The sequence below is a fragment of the Notolabrus celidotus genome, chromosome 14 (genome assembly GCF_009762535.1).
Source record: "Notolabrus celidotus isolate fNotCel1 chromosome 14, fNotCel1.pri, whole genome shotgun sequence".
In the NCBI taxonomy this organism is placed as follows: Eukaryota; Metazoa; Chordata; class Actinopteri; order Labriformes; family Labridae; genus Notolabrus; species Notolabrus celidotus.
Genome location: NC_048285.1, coordinates 13,256,970 through 13,279,347, shown reverse-complemented (window position 1 = coordinate 13,279,347; position 22,378 = coordinate 13,256,970). Strand labels below are relative to the sequence as shown.

The 22,378-nt window shown below is 40.0% G+C and overlaps 1 protein-coding gene across 1 annotated transcript in view; it reads right to left on the bottom strand.

Annotated features, from left to right (window-relative positions):
* The window catches only part of LOC117825227 (arf-GAP with Rho-GAP domain, ANK repeat and PH domain-containing protein 1-like), a 48,981-nt gene extending 30,091 nt beyond the window's left edge, over positions 1–18,890 (bottom strand). Inside the window, 6 exon segments of the mRNA XM_034700939.1 lie at positions 347–429; positions 527–615; positions 2,473–2,651; positions 7,564–7,624; positions 7,627–8,680; positions 18,722–18,890. Of these exon segments, the coding sequence (XP_034556830.1) occupies positions 347–429; positions 527–615; positions 2,473–2,651; positions 7,564–7,624; positions 7,627–8,605 (1,391 nt within the window). The 5' untranslated portion in view covers positions 8,606–8,680; positions 18,722–18,890.
* Between the last annotated feature and the right edge of the window lie 3,488 nt (positions 18,891–22,378).

The window sequence follows — 22,378 nt, the reverse complement described above, 5'->3', positions numbered from 1 at the left end:
TACTGTATGAAACAATGGAATGGAATGTAAAAACGCCCCCAGATGAACTGTTCATCACCAAGAGTGTCCACTCTGCCACCATGGCCAGAATGCTTTTACGCAAAGCCTGGCTGTCACCAGCGCAATATGTCAGCACCTGTTGCATCAGTATTTTGGCCTCATATTCCTACAATCAGAAATAGAGGCATGTCATCCTTATTTATACGCAGTCAGTTGATTGCACTATTGACTTATATATCTAATCTGTCTGTATGGTTGCTTGTTTCCTTGTATTGTGCTTGAATAATAGAGTGTGAATATCTGGCTTTGGGTTGATGGTGTGTTTGTGTGTTGATGCATGACTCACTCATCATCATCTAGCTGCTCATCGTCACTACACAAAGAGCTGTACCGTCCCTTTGGCAGACCGGGTACTTGTAGGGACATATCCTGTAGGAGCAGACAGCCATTCAAATTCATTCACAGGGTGCAGGAGAAGAAGAGGAAGAGGAGCAGGAGAGTAAATGAAGGAAACATTCTTGCTTACCCTGTCTGGAGTGTTTATGCGATGAACAGCGGAGTAAAACAAGTCTGGATCCTCGTAGTTGTCAGAGTCATCATCGAGTGAATCCAACCCTGAGTTCAACAGCATAAGTTAGATCTAGGTAAAAAGTGACTTTGTCTACAGAAGGAACATACAATAACATGATGTATAATCAAGATGAGAAAGTACTCAACCCTGCATTATTGACTTTCAATCTGTTCACATGACTGTAATTCGTGCTTCTGTACACATGCTTCACAGAGGGTGCATCTGATTTAGATGCAACCTTTATTGACTGACATGCAATCAACAGACTCAACACTTGTACAGTCTTTCTCTTGGGGTCACTAGAGGTCATCCTTGGAAAATGCATCACATACTGGTAGGATAAGAGCATCAGTAAGGGAATTAGATACACCTTGCAAATAGCAGTACTGATTTGACTGATTACACTTCTCCATTTATCCAGATCTACACTGGTTTATTGTTGTGAACACATAAACTTAATAGCCAGGGAAGTAAAGCTCAAAGTGTCTGGTTATTATTTGGTGTGTCTTTCAAGAACTGGTTTTTCAAGTTTACCAAAAAATACTAAATTAGAAACATTAGACAGTCATATTCCCTCCAGCACACATGATAGTTTAGAATACCAATTAATTCTGACACTTTTTGGATATTGTTTCATTAAACACAGGACACAAAGTCTCTGATCTTTAATAAACAGAGCAAATGTAGAGCTCCTTGTAGTAGGAACAACACAAGTAGCACACCCTACAAGAAAGACATGTGCATCTTAGGTATGAGAATCAATTTAGCAAAACTTGCCATGTGACACTTCTGGAATTCAACTATAAGGGACTTATATAAGTAAGCAAAATAAAACTGTGTAACCTGTAACCTTAAATTAATTAAACAAATTATTGACACATCCAGCAAAGATCACCTGAACTCATAATGAGGTGGGAGGGATGTTAAGGGAAATCTGTGTTCTTGGTCATAGTGTTTATTTTAAGCACATTTTGAGGTGCTTTTGTAGTTGTTATAAGGTCAGTTTTCTCCTGCACAGGCTATTTAGAAAAAGAGTTTAAGGTCAAAGGTCAAATGCGTTCATTGCATGAGTAAAAAGTTGCCTCAAAGAAGAAGTAGCTTGAAGTTTGACTGAAACCACCTGAACTGTTTATTCCCAGCAGCAAAAAGGACTGCAATGAAGAGAAGTTTGATAGGATGTTTGATGTCCGCTCTACAGACAAACCTGATAAACCTGCAGTAACTGATGATCATACTTTGAAATCCCCTCAGGAGCAGACTGAACTGTGAAGATTACATGATACATTGCACGTTACTAAAATGACGTATCATATTTAGTTATGAAAACATTCCTAAGATTTGATCAGTCTTGTGGGCACACAACAACAACAACAAGTTTTCTGAGAAACTCTGATAATATCATCTTAAAAATAATGCAAGCTGTAACCAGCTCGATCCCATCATATGTCCTCCCTCTGCCTAAACAGAGCAAAAGCACAGGTCTGATACAAATCTGGTTCTCCTCTATATTTGTAAGACCCTCTCAAGTTTCATACTGCTCTATGCTTTCACAGTATACAGTTCTTAATTTGGGTATTGATGGAAAATTTAGTTTCTTTTTGTATACTTTATGGTATTCCCAATTTATAGAGTAAGTTCTGTTTATCTGCAGAAAGTGAGGTTAATGTAATTCTGTCTGCATTACATTTAAACAGGAAAACAAGAGTGGGGTTTGTTCAGGATCATGAGCAGGTAAGATCTTGTGGCCTAGGGGCTAAGAAACTAATGAACCATTACAGTCACGTGTACTTTTGTTGTATGTTGTCCTCTTACTCAGTCCATTATCTTATACCATTTCTTCACAATGTGATCTCATTAACATATCCTGCCTTAAAACTCTGACGACTGATTATATTACTCACTGGAATTAGGCGGAGGTTGCGACAACCTCTTTTCAGACACACCTGGGTGAGTGTCCGCTTGAGTTGACTGTTGTGTGTTTTCTTGGATTTGGGGTGTCCGGATGCGAGGTGGGACCAGAGGAGTTTGTTCTTTCTGTAACTCATCGGAGATCGTCTTGGCGGGGAGTGGAGGAGAGGGGCTGGGGGACAAAGGGGTACAGGACATGTCAGCAGAGGTTTGGAGAGCAGGGGACAAGTCCTCAGACTCCATGGTAATCTGAGGTCTGGTGAAAATCCCAAACAGCCGGCTGATTCTGTGCATGCTCTGATGGGAGTAAAGCCCTTCTCCTTCCTTGTCTTTTCTTATTCCATTATAACATTTGGCTCAATTTGAAAGTTGAGCATTTGAGACCGTCCAGGAACAAAACACAAAAAGTCAGATAGCTGGCAACAAAGTTCGCAAAGCATTCGGTCAGCTTAAACTATCGAAGAACATCATGCAGGTATAGAAAAAACGTATCCTCTCTGGAAACAACTTGGGTATCTATGTCAGTCCACATTATTAAAAGCTGCTCCCAAGTCTTCTTTAGTGGTACGAGAATGAATCCTAGAACTGTGGCTGGCTGGCTTAGCTCCACTAGTAACTGCCTAGCTTTCTTTCTCCTTCAGGTTTGGAGCAGCAAGTCTGAACCTGCATTCCCCTGTAAGACCTGGATGTAAACACAGCATACCTTTGGATCCCCTGTAAACACACACACACACACACACACACACACACACACACACACACACACACACACAAACACACAGTATGTGTGCACAGGTAATGGTATGCTGGTTGGAACAGCAGCATTAAATTACTGCTGATAATGCTCTTGCGTTTCTGATAAGGGGGAATGGAACATTTAATTACAAGTCACATGAGCACAAGGAGGCCACGCTTATCTACTCTTACTTACTTATTTTACTTACTTGCTATGCTGTTGGCTTGTCAAGTCACTTAAAGACAACTAGTTTTCTGATAAATAACAAACTAATACAAGATATAACAACAATAGGGTGAATCTGACACAATCTAACCCCTCTTGTGAACAACACCTTGGCTTCCTTCACTTGTGACAACCCATTCACTGTGCATACATAATGCTATCAGCTAATAATACCAAAAATACTTATAATATTATTGATAGTCCAATAGACCCTAACTTGAAAAGGACTGACTGTACATACTGACAGATTATTATAAAATAACCACAGCTTAGGTTTGCTTTGAGATGCATTTGAGATGCAAGAAAGAACCAATCATATCATTGTGGTTTTTAGATGAGAAGACGCATTTCAGTGCAGCGTCTTTAATCTACACTCACATTTGGTCAAATATTTTGGTTATAAATAGCTGCATGCTCATTATATGCAAAATAATCACACAGTGATCTTTTGTTGACGAATATAAGGAGTACAGTTTACTATACGCTAAACCGTTCTGAAACCAGTAACTTTAATAATGATGATTCACAAACGTCAATATCTTCTTTATTACTCCTCCTATCGAATGTAGTGTTATTAATGAAGACACAAAAAATCCCTCATTGTGAATAAAGTCATTCATACACTGTTGTTCCTTAATACATTATTTCTGGCTGACGGGAAAGTCGAGAATGAGCACACAGCCATCGTTTCTGTCCAACAAGCATTGTGTAAGATCCTCTTTATTTTTTGGTGTCTTGTGAATTTCCTTCTCTTCACTGCTGCAATCATCAGCTTACCGCAGAGATTTTAGTCACATGAACAGCACACAGAAAATAATGTTCTGGATCCAAACAAATCTTCTGAAGTTCAATCAGGTACCGAGTCAAATACTGGAAGGAAACGGTAGCAGGTTCTTATGGGTCATCAGAGACAACATTGCTCAGTCTGAACTTAAACACAACACAGATTTGTTGACTGTTGATGAAGAGGCTGTAAGCCTTTTCTTTTTCTGTTTGCTAAATCTAAGAGTGATAATCCACTCTGTATCATCAGTATATTTTCAATGACACTTTTATGTGGTCAATCTGGTCTTAATGACCCATCAAAACACACAACCTTCCCCACAACATTCATATAACATAAACAGCCTGATTTATTAGGAGGTAGTTATGCACCAATGTGGGCAAAACAAATAGTTTTTCATGCACTTTGGTACCAATAACAAAAACAAAGCTATCAAGTGGCGAACTATATTCTCCATACTCTAAATATATATTCTATTCATTAGCTCTGTTTATATAATAAACCATAAAAGGACAGACAAAGCCCACAATGGCAGGAAACTGACCTGTTGACACAGTTCCTCCTTTTTCTCAGAGGAAGAGTGGTAAGTGGGAAGCTGCAAGCTAAACGCTATATTTACCACAGTGCATGGTAGTAAATAAATGGCAGAAAGCTGAAGGAACAATGGCCACCGTTTTCTCCAAGCAAACTGTGTGTATGTGACTGTATTCTGAGTGAAGTTACACACTTTCACCCTTGATCAGCGATTACAGCTAACAGAGCCTTTTGTAGTGTTGACGTGTGGGTGGCATTTTAAGCTAGCATGTATGATATTGCTGGGGTTTGCTTCCTTTAATGTGAGCCAAATGTGTCACAACCTAACATAATAGAAGCTTTTGCAAAATCTCATCTTACTGGTCTTTAAGATAAAAAACAATCCTCTAATATCAGTGACTGCTAGCTGAACTTGTCCTGCCCAGAATGTGCAGATCTTATCATATGTTGTCTTGAGGGTCAGTATCTACCTTAGTATCTAAGGTTAAAACAGTCTCATGGCAAAATTTGCACCAATGTGCGTCTTGTTCACTTAATACAGGTTCAACACAGCTGTAACACAGCAGCAAACATGAACACAGCTGGAGAGAAAAGCTTCCTTGTTTAAAACACCAAAACAGATCAGAGTGAGGAGGAGGAGGGGAAGGAGGGAAGAGCACATGTTTAAGACAAGTACAGACTGAGAGGTAACCATAAAGATAAGAGAAGTGTTACCTGTTCTGACATGTTCAAAAGGAGTCCTCTTCCATGATGATAGAAAAGTCGTGAGCACACACATGCAGACATCAGAGGAAAGAAAGGAGAGGAGGAGGAGGAGGAAATGACCAGCTCACCAGAAGATGGGAGGAGGCAAACAAGCACACAAGCGAGCGTGTGAATGTGTGCCGGTAAAGGCGACCGAAAATAAAGGTAGTTCCTGGTAGCAAATGACTTTTGTTGATCTTCAATCTTTTTATGTCACTCTCTCTTTTTTTGTCTGTCAATCTCAGAAGAGCTGAACAGCTCCTGACCGATGTGTTTTGTTCTCTATTCTAACTTCCTCTTTCTTTCTACAGCTAGTTTCCCTTTAGAGCGCAGACTTAGAATGTGCATGTTAACTAGCTCAAAGCCTGAGGCAAGCCCGAAGTTTCTTTTCCCTCAGTGGTGATGAAACAAAGGAAGAGAGCTTCAACACAGCATGCTTTCCCTTAGTACTACACAAAAGAACAAATTACTTAAGATCACTAAGTTGCATCAGTTAAATCAGCTCAAGTGTATAGCTGCTGTTAAGGGGTAAAAGGAGAAGTCACCTAAAAACACAGTAAGAGCTTCATGACTTTGGAAATAAAACAATGTTACGTGTGTCAATGTCCAAGAAAGCACATGAAACTACCAAACATTTAACATTTAACCCCTGCAAAGAGCAGCTTCTCATATGTAATGTAGGAATTAACTAACGAGGATAAGGTCACAGCAGAGCCTTTGTAAAAACACACTCTTGCATATCACGCACTCTAGTGGTCAGGTACAAGCAAATACAAAAACAGACAGCTGCCTCACTGATTGGCTCACTACCAGGTCCTGCTCACAAACAGGCCACTGCTCTTTAGGTCCATTTTGTCAGTGTGACACTGGTGATGGATTCTCATTCAGGGAATAGCTTTGACCGGTCTGTCTTTTCTTTTGCACTAATGGGTCCTTAGTTGTGGACTTGTGCAGGTTGAGGTAGCTGTTGAGGCTCAGTCTGCTTCAGCCTTTCACTTTCAGTGTCTCTTGTTTGAATATCAAGAAGCGATAAGGTCATTAAAAACATTATTTTGTATCAAATCTAACACATAAGTCTCAAATTACAGAGTTGCAGTTTCCTTTTGGGTCCAATAGATGGCAGCATAGTGCTGTAAGAAGACTAGAAAGATTTTGTATTATATAGCACTTCCACAAACTCACTTTTATGATACATTAAGTTACCATGCATACAACATACTATGTGAGGAACAGGGACATTACAGAGGAGGAAGCGATATTTACAATAATCCAGAAGAAGCAGAGAGATCAAGTGATGGATCCATTTTTAACAAAGGTGAGGGGGTGACTGACCAGAATAGTGCTTATCACTTTACCCTGTTGTGTTTTTTTCTCTGAAATGTTCTTATTTAACAAACACAGGCAGTGCGAGAGGGAAAAGAGGGTAATGTAGTCATCAGTGTTTTTCAACCTTTTTTGAGCCAAGGCACTTTTCATACATTCAAAAAATCCTGAGTCACACCACCAACCAAAAGTTTTACAAAATGACACATTTAGTCTCTCAATATAAAAATCTATTTATCTGAGAGGGTGACTTTGGCTACTTCTTTACTTCATTAATTCTATTGTCTTAAATTAACAAGGTCATAAGTGTGCTTTATTTCCACCCAGTGGATGGGTAGCCCAGGTCAGTACATGGACAAGTATGTAATTACTCCGCCAGTCACTACACTGCAGGCACAGACACACTACATGGCAAATTATTTGCAGTATATGAATAATATTTTTTTGGACTAATTAAGTGAAATTTGATAATGTCCCAAGGCACACCTGACGATCTGTCACGGCACAGTGGTTGAAAATCACTGATGTAGATCACTAAAAAGGAAATATACAGTGACAACTTTAAACCCTGTTCAAGTTAATTTGCATGTTAAAAGTACTCAGGCAATATGCTGTATAACAAATATAGGAGCAGTGTGTTGTAGTGTAACTTTACCTCCCAAAACAAGAACAAAGTTCATGAAAATGGAAAAAATATTAGTAAAATCTGTCAGTTTCAATTGAAAGAAAAATCCTCACCTGGTCTTCCTGGGAGAATGTGCAGGAAACCGCTGAGGGACTGGAGGAGGGCCTTTAGTTCTGGTCCTGTTTTGGGAGGAAGAGGTGGAGCGTTTCTGTCACTGCTGGGGGACGCAGGTGAAGCTATTCCTCCTCCATCACCTCCCACATGTTGGGCAGGCGAGTGAATGGCTAACGTTTGCGGCCTAGTTGTAACAGAGGGGAAGCTTGGAGGGTTGAGAGGGGTATGTGTGGGGGTATGGGTAGGGGTGCTGGTTGGGGTGGAGCCTCTGGACACGGATCTGCTCTGTGCAGAGGGGGCTTTTACATCGTGTTGGTCCAGTCTGGGTGATGGAGGGGTACATGCAGAAGGGGAGGTGAAGCGCTGTGGGGGGCAGTTGGGAGTGCTTCGTGGGGGGACAGGGGGTAGAGGGATTTCAGAAGGTGTGGAAACGAGGGGGCTGGTCTGACAGTCCGCTGGAGCACTGGAGCGAAACTTAGTCCTTTCTTTAGGCACAGGCTTCTCTCTCTCTCCGTCTTTCCTTTCATCACTCTCTTCTCCTCCTCCCCTGGGTGCTGTTTGTCTTTGTACAGGAATTGGCATCATCTCTGCTCCTTCTCCACTTTCCTCTGTCATCCTGGACACTTGTCTCCCCCTGGGGACCGGTCTCTCTCTTTCCTTGGGCGTAGGCTGGAATGAATCTCTATCTTTTTTCTCTCTTTCCTTAAGAACAGGTTTAGTTTCCACCGGGACTGGCACAGGTCTTTCTCTCTGCAACATTTTAGCAGGTCTCGTGTCTTCTGATCTCTGATCTCTCTCAGACTGTGCGAGGTGAGATTGTGTATCAGATTTTGTGCCAGTGGTACTGTGCGTTTTGGTCAGGCTAGCCAGGATGCGCCTCCTGTGACCTGACAGGGTGATGCCGATCCGCTCCAACTGATCTGGTGTGAGGTTGCGGCATTGTTGTAACGTTACCAGGCCGGCATTCCTAAATGCCTCCGAATACTGCCCCAGATGAAGAACACCTAGCCAGTCGCCCACAGAGGACTCAGACTGTGACATGACTGATGGGTGTGAGGACACTTTTATGTCCACAGAGGGAGGGCAGACTCCAGTGCCTCAGATCATCACACAGTCCTGTGAAAGAGACCAAAATGAACATGTTTTAAGAAATGCTTTTTGTTGTGAAAATGCCATATCAACTTGATGAAATTAGTAGAAATCTAAAGGCTGGTCATCTTTATAGACTATAAGTTGGCAGTGTCAACATTTTTTGAGATAAACTGGTGTCACCGTTGAGACTATCAGGCCCAGTTCAAAAAGGAAGTTGTGTTGATGTCTCAACAGAAAGATCACCTCGCGTCACTTTGATAAGCACTGTCATTTTCAACAGAACTTCTGCTGAATATAACGTCCACATTGAACCTGAACATAAAACAATCTTTTGCTTGTGCAGTCAGATACTGCTTAGTTCAGAGATGATGTTTGATTCAAGTTTCACTTAGAAGTAAAATGCTGTTATTTCACATTTGTTATTGTTATCTCTGTGGTGTTTAAAGATACAAACACTAACCTTTAATTCACATATAGATTATTCCTTTAGAGCAGCCAATACACAGTTAGTACGATCACACAACAGAAGTGTTATTGACACAACAACTATTGGCACTCACAGCACGTTCACACGGACTGGCTCAGTTCTCCCAAACACACACTTGAATACTGCAAAGTGGATTCAAGATCAGCCTCACACAAAGCGTCCTCATCTCTCTCTGTCAGCTCTGCCTCACATCCTTTTAACTCTTGGACTTGCTTTCTGTGCATCTGGGTTTATGAATAATGTACACTATGCCAGAGCTATAACTATCCAACAGTGAACATTTCTCTTTTAAGTTTTCAGTTTGCAGATCAGTCACCACGTCAGGCCTTCATTTGCAAACAGCAGGCAGTGCCTGGTTCCTGCATTCACATGATGCAAACCTTCCTGACTTTGAGCAATACCACAAGAAGGACTGTTGTGACGCACAAACTGGAGCCACCACAAAAACATCAGCAAAAATAGAGTTCTGACCATGAAATCACTGTAAATCCCAATGAACGATTTACCTACTGTCAAAAACACACCTTCTGCATTTAGTGTTTTTTTACCTTCCTTACACATCTAACCACAAGGGAAGCTGCTGGTTTACCGGGCTGGCCCACACACAGTCTTTTCTCTACACACACACACATACACACAACTTAAATATGACCTTCTTGACTGGATATTGCTTGTACTACAAGATATAGGCAGCTGATTCCAGCCTTTAAGTGATCTATTACAACAAACATTCACATTTGATTGCTTTTTTAAACCCCATCACAATGCAAATCAGCTAATACACTTCAAACCCACACGTAAACTGAAAGCCACAATGACTATTACACACAATGAATAAGTACCAGACTGGCTATAGACTTCTAGATGTCAATGTGTGTTAAAATAAAATACTTTAAAAAGCATTTCATTATAAATAAACATAATATAATGGTGTGTTGTCTCACTTCATATAAATAAGCTGTAGATGAGATCGTTAGTACACAAACACAAAAGCAGCCCAACTCGCTACACATTAAGAAGAGCAGTGAAAATGAAAATAATGACCTGTGCCTGGTTTCACTTGGTGCTTAAAGTGGCAGATGAGCACACAGAGACCCACGCAGTCCAGTCTGAGAAATGCCATCAACAAATGTGTGGCTGTGTTGAAATGAGCGCGCTTCATTTCCTGTGAGTGCTCTGACAGGCCTGAGCACACAGGGCACGGGGACAGAGCCGTCAATCATGACTGATCAAACATAGTTCCTATTTTTAAATTGAGGAACTCAGAAACACTTCATGCAGAGGATTGCAGTCCGCTTGGTTTCAGCAGTCACTGGGATGTTAATCATAAACCAAACACACACACACACACACACGCACACACAGACACACACACACACACACACACACACACACACACACACACACACACACACACACAGAGTGTCTAAAATGTATATTTGGAAACACATACGTAGGTTTAACTAGCAGGTCTCAGCATTTTTGACCAGAAAACATCTTTAACCTCAGCACTTTGGGCCAGAGAAGCTCTTAATCAGCCTTTTTACAATGTGTGTGTCTTTGAGATGCAACATAAGGAAGCACAAGTGCTAAATATCAATGGAGAGGGCGAGGAAAACAAATGTAAACTAAGATGTTTAAACTTGACACGGTGACACCTTTTGCTATGTTTTAACACCATTTAACCAAGCTGCATGCACAGGCTGTAGCTGTTATTGGTGAGGCTGTTGCAATAAAAAAGGGCTGATGCATGAAAATATTTTAGAGAATTGCATGTTGAACTTAAAATGTTGTCTCCTCTCTGTCTGTTAAAGGTTTATTTTTGTCTTCTGAATCCGGCAATGCTTGGCTTGTCATAGCACTTTAAACATTTGTTTTCAAAGGTGCTATACAAATGCAGTTATTATTATTATCATTATTATCATTATTATTGTTATTATTATTATTATTATCATAATTATTTATTATTATGATTATTATTATTTTATTATTGTTATTGTTATTATTAAAGCATAATAAAAACAAAATGTTGTCATTTTTATTTTCAATTAAACCAGCAATACACTGAGCTCAGTAGGATTAACTGGTAAGGTAGAACTGTGTGTCATCATGTGAGCAAGGACATCTTCATTTTGCTTTGATATAAAGAAAACTACAATATTGACCTGAGTATAAGACAACCTCCTTCTTTTAAAGACCAATTTCTAGGAAAATTCTGTTTGAAGACCAAATCACATTTTTTATTATTGTAAATAATCATAAAACATACACATTGAATAAGACAAGGTATGTTGTTTATTACACATTTTAAATACAATTTATAAAATATTTTAACATTTAATTGTCACATTTAAAGGCGATGAAATCTGATCACGTAAATGAAGCACTTGTGTTTTTGATACATAAATACTATAAAACTGAAATAACCTGCAGTCCATCGGATGGATGATGGGTCTGATATTTGGCATACCCTTGTTAAGGTAATGGTTTGGATTACCACCTTCAGACATTACACTTTGTCTAGGACACCCATTGACTCCACTGAATGGGCAACGTCACTTTATTTCGCACATTGTGGGATATGAAACCAAAAGACCACAATGTTAGGCGCTGACAAATTGTGCTGGTGCAGCCAAGGCAGAAGCGACCTGGCTGGTAGCGTTGTGGGACTGACGTCACACTGAAACACTCATCAAATTACAGATAAAATGTTGAAGATCCTTCAGGAGGGTACAGTCCACAGCAGAAGAGATTCTTGTGTTGATTTGAGGCAGATACACAAGTGGATCATACTTTTCCAGATCAATCTCATGAAAAACAGTCTTGTATTCAGGTCAATACAGCATGAGACTCATGGGTTCAGGCTGGTTAATGGGCCATTTTTCACCTAAAGTAGCTCAGGGTGGGTGATAACCATCGCAGAGTGTAGCAATGTGGGTAATATCATGTCTTACTGAAGAGTTACAATGGTCTGAAAGCTCATTCTGGTGTCATAAAACACTACCTCAGTGCCAAAGTTTCACAGCTCTATTTATGCTGTATTAAAAAGAGCAAACTTTATGAGCAAACAACAAATCAACACACCTTTAGACATTACCTCTGTGAGACAAGCTGCTCATTACAGATTTAACACAGGTCCACAAATCTGTCATGACCAGCATTAACCGGTTTATTCAGCAGATTTAACATTTTATAATTATTAACTTCATTTGCCAGCAGTCCTGACTCTACGCAAAACCACACTCACTCTTGAATGTAGCATAGATTAATTTTCTAATTTAAGGCTTATGTAGATTAAAAACAGTTCTTGCGAGTTGCGAGTTAATCTGACTTCCATTGAAAGGGTTAACAAGCACATTCTCAGAACTGTGAACGTGTTGCTTGAACTGTCAAACTGCTTCCACTTGAATTCACATAAAACTGCAATAAACTGTTGATGGTTCATAAATTCAGCATACCGAATGCTGACTTCCCTCTCCCTCTGCTTTTATTTCATTTCCTACATTTCCAACAAGCACTTTGCTCCCTGGACATTTCAGTTCATTTATTTTGCCATCTCTCCCTCCCTCCATCTTTCTCTGCTCTGCCTCCCTCCTACTCAGAGAGCAGCCAATAACAGGGTCTCTGTGCTGCCTTTACAATGGGGCATTCTGTTGCCTAGGCAAGAACACACACATTGGCAAGAAGGAGGGAAATACACGGTGGGGGCCTACTGTTAGAATCTGGCCAATAACAAGTGCTCACCTAATAATATTGTGTGTGTGAAGTTGTTGTGGGGAGAGAGGAGGGCTCAGAAGCAGTGTTTCAAGCTTCATATCTCCTCTCATCAAAACCCAGCCATAGCCTTGATGCTGTGTTTGGTTTAGTGCTAGCTTGTATAAGATTCCTCTCAGCTCTATTTTCTGTTTTGAATTGATTTTCTATCTCATAAGCTGATTTTTTACCTATAGTGGTTTAAAAGACAAGGCAACTAAACATCCCAGGGCATGTTTCACTAACTTAATCTACAACACACCCACACAACATGTAAAAAATAAGTTACAACCAAGCACACTGGTATTTGCAACACTTCAACAGTGACGGTGATGTAACTGACAGCATACAACGATAAAGCAATATCCTGGAGCAGTAAACATACAGCCAGAAGTATGGCAGTGTGGTGGTGCAGTCTTTATGACTTTAAAAAATCCATGTAGAGCATTCTTCTTTACTGCAGTCCAAATGTCAGAGGCATTTTAATGGTTTAGTATTCACAGGATGATGTAGGCTAACAGCTGTGATGGTTTAACATCAGTTGTACATTTGAAAAATAAATAAGTTTGAAAGAAAAACTTCAGACAGAACTATCTAAGGTCATATCTTTCCATCCAAAACAAGGTTGACACATCCGTGTTAAGTTTTTGATTGCACAGATATAACCTGCATGTAATGTGGCAATGTGGCTATAATATGATCACGAACTGCTTTGCAGATCTAAACTTTGCACCAGTATTTTATAACCCAATCACAAGTCCACATAATATTTCTGCAGTCTGATGGTCCTCAATCTTAAATATAACTCTTCAAAGAGTAAACTTAACAAGTCTGCTATCTGTAAAGCTGTTAGATTTGTTCTAGGAATCTATTATTAGTGGTATAGTGTTACACACAAGGTGTCCTCTGTGTATGAAAGTGCATAGTGAGCAACACCTCTGCTTTAGCTTTAAAATTCAACTTTAGGATGGAATCGATTCGTTACATCAGTTGTACAAAAAATTGTCACACATCACAGACTTATTTTTAACTAAAACTTTTGGAAGTTGTACAGTAGCCGATTTTTAAAAAGTAGAGCAAACTTAAAATATAATGACTTTGTAAATCGCATTTAACTTCAATTATTAAGGCGGGGGGGTGCACAATTTATTCATCAATTTAAAATTTTCAAACAGTACAGAAAGCTTAATATTTAGGTCAGGAAAATATACTGTGGAAAAGAAGTCATCATAGTCATCAATTAGTCTGTCCACCTTAATGAAGCCTTGGGTTAGACTGTTTGGTGACCATATTCAGCAACAGGGTGGAGCTACAGAGGAGCAGCAGAGGGGTAACAACACACCAAGTTGTCAGTTATCTAGTCTACGTTCACTGGCTGATTGATTATTAAGTTAACGACATGTTTCCTAAAGAATAAGATTGTATTTGTGATACTAGGAGTAGTGTATTTATTAAACTTGCTTGTGTGATGTCTTCAGTTAGAGAGAGCGGGCAGAAAGTCAAGGAATCAAACCGGGCTGGCCTCTCCCAAATACAGCCAGCTGTCTTCTCTGCAGGGAAATGCCAACACCAATCTTGACTCTCGTACCCCATAAATCAATATTATATAAAACACTCAGCAAGCTAACTGGCAAGGTATGCTTAGCACAGTCACTGATGCCTGCTGATAAGGGGAACAGTTAGGGCCAGACATATCTGGACAGTGTCGTCACTTTCAGTGTTCCGGCTCTGTACACCACCACAATGGATTTAAAATGACACAATCAAAAGGTGCTTGAGATGCATCCTTTCAGCTTTATTTTGAAGGTATTTACATCCAAATCACGTGAACGGTTTAGCAATTACAGCACATTTTATGTGCTCTCCACTTTTGAAGGGACCAAGAGTAATTGAACAATTGGCTGCTCAGCTGTTTCATGGCCAGGTGTGTGTAATTTCCTTATTGTCATTTACAAGAAGCAGATTAAAGGTCTAGAGTTCATTTTAAAGTACGGAATTTGCATTTAGCATCTGATAAGATCAACTCTTAATATGAAGTCCAAAGAGCTGTTACTATCAGTGAAGCAAACTATCATTGGGCTGAGAAATTAAAACAAACCTGTCAGAGAGAAACAAAAAACCCTAACCCTTCACAACAGTTGGCCTGATAAAGAACACTCTCCAGGATTAAGGTGTATCTGTGTCAAAGTCAACCATCAAGAGAAGACTTCACCAGGGTGCAAACCACAAGGTGCATAATGCCAGTGAGTCTCCAAAACAGGAAGGCCAGGTTAGAGCCCATAGAGTTCTGGAACAACATCCTAAGGACAGATGAGACAAAGATCAACTTGTACCAGAATGATGGGAAGAGAAGAGTACGGAGAAGGGAAGGAACTGCTCTTGATCCAAAGCATACCACCTAATCAGTGAAGCATAGAAACAGATGGGTTACATCGTGGATACTACGTCCATTATTTATACAGTCTATAGGGATTTTATCATTCTGTTTGACACAATGCACATATTACTTATGACGTGTCCACTGAGCTGTCAATGAGTTTTTTAAAGTGAAATGTGGCATCTGAAAGTGCAGAGTTTAGTTGTTATCTTCCATCACAGCAGCAGCAGGAAGCAGGGAGACACTGCAGCAGCCTATTACGGTGTGCAAAAAGGGACAAACATTTGTTCCGATTCTGAATAAGATAACAATAACCTACCTTAAGCTGGACCACTAACTGGCCAAAATGTGCTTCTTACAGATAGTTACTTCATTATATGTCACTGTAACCCAGCCAGATCTAATCAGTCAGAGTTATAGAATGAGTAAAGAATGCCATTATTGGTCAATCCTATAAAGTTTATAATTACACAACTCACACATTTCTATTCTATTACCTGAGAACTTCAGATGTCTATCAAGGTGTTGTCCCTATAAGGACATCTGAGTAACACCCACCTACACACACACACACACACACACACACACACACACACACACACACACACACACACACACACACACACACACACACACACACACAGTAGACATGACTCATGAACCCACCACAAGACAGGCTGCTGCTTTCAGCCCACTTTCATTAAGGACTGAATAGTGACTCAGTCCTGCCAGTAAAGAAATGCATCAGAACAATGTCCACTGGTGAATAAGCCTGTGTGTGTGCTTCTGACTCCTCAGGGTGCAACATCTCACAGAAAGATGTTTCCCATGGTAGCCCACCACTAACTACCGACCATATTTAACCTAGAAGTCCATTAATGGACCAGAGTCATCAGCCTGGGACAAAAACAATACTTTCACTTTAATGAGATTGAGGCTTTGGGGCCTGCTATGCTGGAGGTCAACGGAAATTACTGCAAGAACAAACGGACACAAACTTACAGCCTTCTCACAAGTTCATTTTTCTTCTTCGCTGACTTAAAGTTTGGACTTTTTGACAACATCTCAGCAGTGATTTGAGCAAATACACTCAAATCCAATTTGTTGAATTTACTCCTGAGAACTGCTTTAAAGTCAGAACCTCCGCTCTCACTGCTTTCACTAAATCATAGAACAAGAACAATTCTGCACGATGTTGTTACTACACTGATGTTTGCAGGAGGTGTTATAGAGAAACCACTCAGTATAATGTTACATAACTCAACAGCACCGCACGCTAAAAAAACTCATAAAGTTTAAAAAAGCCTTGTATAAACGTCATGTAAATAGAAGTTATTTTCTTGTTGTTCTACACTGGCCTAGTTTTAGCTTCTTGTTTTCTTCCCTTGTGAAAATTTACAGTATTTAGCTAAACATATGATCCAATCTTAAGCCTACTGTGAGGCTGGGTGCATGACTTGTACTAAAATAAGTCTTACAAAGTTGAATTTAAGTCATCATATTTCACTTAAAAATCTCACATACAGCTGCAAACGGATAGACTACCTCACAAATAGCCTTCCTGCACACAACTGTTTAAAAAATACGAGAATATGGAAAAGGAAGTTGCGTTTCTTTCACATCATACCAAAATAACTCCCCAGATCAAGACCTGTTCAGCTCTGTGCTCCATGTGCATCCGTATTAGCCGCTAAAACTGTCCTGGAATAACACTCATCACGTGCTTTAATGTTATTTCAAAAAGCAACCAGTTATCGTTTCTTGCACAACTTGGCTCTCTGCCTGTGTAACCCAACAGTCAGACTCAGTAATGTGTCCTCTGAACCAGAGAGATAATCCCCCTCTCACCTCATTATGGAGTGATTCAGTAGTGTGAGTGTATAAGGAAGACGCGCAGAGGAGCAGACAGAGAGAAAATATGGAAAAGTGGGATACAGAAAGACAGGGACAGACAGATAAAGCTTTCCTCTGCAACTTTATGTTAAAGACCGATAAATAATTCAGAGCGTGCATCTTCAGCAGAAGTACAACCCACTTAAACCAAGATTGTGAATGTGGATCGACTCAACTTAAAGCACAGTGCACTTCTTTTACTTGTGGACACAAACATCAAGGTTTGAAGGGGAGAAAAATATTGCATCTCTATTTGCCTTGATGAACTACAGCATGTCTTTGTGCACTTCAAGGCCAAAGTAGGCTTTTACAGGATGATTAACTCAAACTAGACGAAACATCAGGCCATGATTCGCTTTAATATCTAATTTATATTCTGTTCCTCTTCAAATAGATGAATTAGTCCCTTTTCGTGCACATAAGCTATTTCTTCGTCCATGTTCAAAATGCATTTACTAGGTCCTTCCTATGCTCTACATGAATTTTCTCAAAGAGTAGAGATAAACCTATCTCATTTGTATTATTAACGGTATGTACAGCAATGTTTTGCAGGAAATGTGCAGCAGATTGACATTTGATTAACCACACTAATATACTAGTCATGGTCCAGGAGCTCAGCATCTGTGAGAACACATTACTGTTCACAAACTACTCAAATTAAAGTGGTCTAGGACGGTCATGCAAAATGGACTCTATTTTAAGGCTTACCCACAATGCAAAAAAGTCTTCCTCAACAACAACTTTCACACGGAGCTTTAGCACGGAAGAGGAAAAAACTGTCTTACTTTCCACCTTATATCTGATAACATATTCAGATGGTTTCACTATGATATCATCTCATCACCACCCGGTATGAAGGTACTAAAAAAAGCACACTTAGGAGCCCTGCCCACAAGAATCATAAATAAGCATTATAGTAAACTGTAGTGGTAAAAAATGTTCTTCATTTAGACCAATAGTACAAGTCTCTATATTAGATCTAGATGCTCTGACTGGATGTTCCCCCTGTCACATGTCCACCTGCTAACAGACAGGCCTTACTTCATCAGACACCATGCTAAAAAATAAGAAAACACAGGAAAGCTCTTGTGCATTTGTAGGTGTGGTTCAAACCCTGGATTTATTTGTGAATTCACCCTCTCAGCCAGCTTAAAAAGAATGAATTCCTCCGGGGATAAACAACCCCGTCAGCCAACATCCTCTCCGCAGTTCCCAGAGGAAAACAAACAACAAAACACAAGTGGCAGCTCAAATTGAACCCACTAAAGGAGCTGGATTATTTCCTCTTCTTCACTCAAAAGTTACCAAAAGCAGAACTTGACACGACTAACGGTCCACTCTCGGAAATGTTTCCTGTGTGATATGCTAATTTATCAGCCTGGCTCACATTATGTTATATCAGCAGGTCAAGCGTTAGGTCAGGGCTGAATATTGATTTACTTAACTCAGTTTGTTTTCAGGGATTTAATGCTCACAAAGTTGAAGTGCCCACGCTGATCAGCTGTTCTTGGGAAGTTCTTCTGAGAAAGGATCTAACCTCCTGTCATTCACTTACCTTCTCGAGTCTTAGGAAGTATCCGATCCACTCAAACAGGCTGGGGTTTTGTTTTTTTCGGGTTAAATTTGCGACCACAACGCCGACACCAAATAGCGGATAACATTTTTCACAGGGTTGAAAAGCAGCAGCACCAACAACCAACAGGCTGGCGTTAAGCGCACGGAAAAATGCACGCTACTTCCGGATATAGCTTTCAAAATAAAACCTTACATGGACAATTTATAATGAAGGGTTTTATTTTTAAAGCTAAAAACTGCGCATTCCGTTGATTCTCTAACTACTTCTGGATAAATTTGATAGCTTAAAAGTGCAAAAACTTCCGTATGGCCGTCATGTGACCACTGAAAATTTCTGGACAGCCCAGTGTTTTCATGCAAATACCAATAGAATGTGTGCTATGTGAAAATGCATTACACATATAAACTAATCAATTATCCAGCTTCTCTTTGAAACATTTTGAAGATAAGATAAGATATTACTTTATTGATCCCTGGGGGGGAATTTTGTTGTTGCAGCAACCCAGACATGAGTTCAATCAAGAAAAAGTTCCAGTTAGTAAAATGAAAAAGGTAAAAATAAAAACAGATAAATAAAGATATTACACAATTTAGATATATACTATGTTACAAATGGAATTTAGATAAATACAAATGTTACAAATGGTTTAAATAGCTAGTGGTAATTACAGGTAGTATTAAAAATGTTAAGTGGTGACAGGTTGACATGGCGTGATTGTTGTTGGTAATGACAGATTAAGCAATATAAAAAATCAATTTAGTTCTCATTGAGTTATAATTTGTAATCAAAATAAACTATTTAGTTCATTTCTACATTATAATGAATTAAAGGGTTGTCACAAAAAAACAAAAATCTCTTCTATCTATCTTATCTAGTGATTAACTCACTTTGACTAGGAGACACAGAACATCATTGAATACCATCCCTATCCCTTCTATCTTATCTAGTAATTAACTCACTTTGACTAGGAGACACAGAACATCATTGAATACCATCCCTAAGACAATAGCCAATTACAATTACAGTTACGGTTATAAAACATATAATTGAAATAAAGTTGATTTTTTTCAAACTGATTCTGTTCTGATAACAGTTAAATCCAACTTACACAAACAACAAAAGAAGTACAGAAGCCAAAAGTGATTTGAATGGGATCTGTCCATGAGCCCATTCACCCACCTAGTTTACTGAATTGTATAACTTTAGAAAATCAAGTCAGAATTGTGACCTTGAATATCTTTAACAGTTTTTAAATGGAGATGTCTCTGATGTGGCATTCAGATCAGTGTTTGAACCAGACAGGTTGTTGATTTGCTGGTTGTAAGGTCCCACAGGAACCAGGAGAGGGCAACCACTCCCCATCTAGAAACTGCGCCCCCGAGGGAGGAGTGCAAATTTCAAAAGCATTAGGTAATAGTAAACGGACTTAGTAATAAAGGGGGAAAATGGCCTGGCATTTAAAGTAGAAAGAAAATTCTACATCTAAATAGATGTTACATTATTAAAGAGTACTCCTTTGATTGCATTTCATCCACAGTGAATATTCTGCAAGATGAAAGCAACCCAGAGAGAGAGAGGAAGGCTGACATGATATAAAAGTTATGAGGTAAGTCAAATTTGAACCAATGACTTTTTCCAACACTGTGTTGTACCAGGAGACCCTTTTAAACTCAATATATCCCACTTGGATCTTTACATGAATAAAAAATTGTTCATCTGTTGCTGTGCTGCTCCTGTTTTTATAGGGCTGGAAGGGAAAATGGCTTCAATAAGGGCTTTTCTACTTGTGTGTGTATCACATATATGATTCAGAGTGTTATGTTGTGTCCCTCCAGTCGTGGTAAGGGGACCTTGTTGCCCTTGGCTATGATGGCTGAAAGCTTGGATGAAAAATAGACTGAGTCTATGACAAATCAGTGATTTCATGAGCTACTCATTTTTCTTTTGACCTGCAGGTAAAGATCACAGGGCTGTGGTGGAAAGATCAATGTGAAGAAATGAGACAAGAGAAGGGAGATGAGATGAAAGGTGATAGAAGGAGGAAACAGGTGGTAGTAGGTGATGCAAGGCAGGGAGAAGGCGAGAAGTAAAATAAAGGAGACTGATGAGAGGGAGGCGGTAAAAGCAGAAAAGGGCAAAAGGAGCAATTCACCAACGAGATGTGGAGAGAAGAGCTAAATGGGATTGGATTGGGATAAATGGAGGTGAACCAATGGTTCAGAGGAGGGAAGAAAAAGATTAGACTGAAAGAGGAAGAGACAGGAGGATCAGAGGGTAAAGTAGCCTGGATGAGGTGTGGATGAAAGGATTGATGAGAGTTTGAAGAGAAGAGAAAGAAAAGAAACAGGGCACAGAAAGACAAAGGTGTGGAAAGGATATGGGGCAGGGGAAGAGTAGGGGAAGAATACAGGAGATAGAGGGAGATGGAGAGAGGGAGAGAAGAACAGGAGGTGGGGTGGTGATGAGTCATCACTAGGATACCAGCCCTGGTGGGCCGGGTTGCTGTGGGGGTGGCAGTGTGACACATATGCAGAGACACACACACACACATACACAGAGAGGGATGCCGGCCGTCACGCCGCTTATGTCTTCTCCTGCTGTGGAGGAGGATGGAAGACAATGCAGGAATACAACTGGGACACAGAGTTCACGAGATATCAGTGCAGGTGGATCTTTCTTTTGACACACACACATGCAGATAATGATGGTTGAGCATGAAGCCTCATTAAGACCCTGAGGAAGGATGGATGGATAGTCATATAGAAGGGCAGAGGCATTAACAGGCCATGAGTCTAAAAGAAGAAGGACCACGGATGTACATGCAAGGGTCATGCAATGCTCACATACTCAAAGCTTTATCATACATATTTCATTGGGTGGTGCATATGTAAAGGCGGATGTGGTAAAAGGGAACAAACAGAGAGAATGACAGGCACAAATTATTCTGGGCAATGATGTTACATGCGCAGTAATGTGTTCCTCTTACTGAAACGGTCTGATAGCGTCATTGAGTATCAGTAAATATCCTAATTTAAAGTGTAATAATCTGCTCAATTTGGTTGCTACGCAATGTGTAAGTGTGTGATGACATGTTTTATGTTATCCAATTAACCAATCAGAGGGGAGCTGGAAATGCAGCAATTGCACACAGTGCTTTTAGAGAATACATGCTATTTAGCATTTTCTACAAAGTGAAGAAGAAGCAGACATCCCGCAATAAGTCACTTCCTCAGTGACATGAAAGCTCTCGTCTCTCCGTCTCCTTCTGCTGCTGGGTCGATCTCAGAGTTGCCATGCCAACAGATTGGGGGATTCCTAATTCCGATCTAGGCCACTGCGCACACATCGACACGTATGGCTGCTTGCACTCAAACACAAATGCACGCACAGATGCACACAACTGTTTATCAATATGTTGCTTTTCCCTGTTGTAATCATGGCTGGGCAGTTTGAGAGTTTATGGCTGTGTGTGTGTGTGTGTGTGTGTGTGTGTGTGTGTGTGTGTGTGTGTGTGTGTGTGTGTGTGTGTGTGTGTGTGTGTGTGTGTGTGTGTGTGTGTGTGTGTGTGTGAGTGTGTGAGTGTGTGACTGAATGATTGTGTGAATGGCAGCAGATCAGCCAGTTAATCAGGTCAGT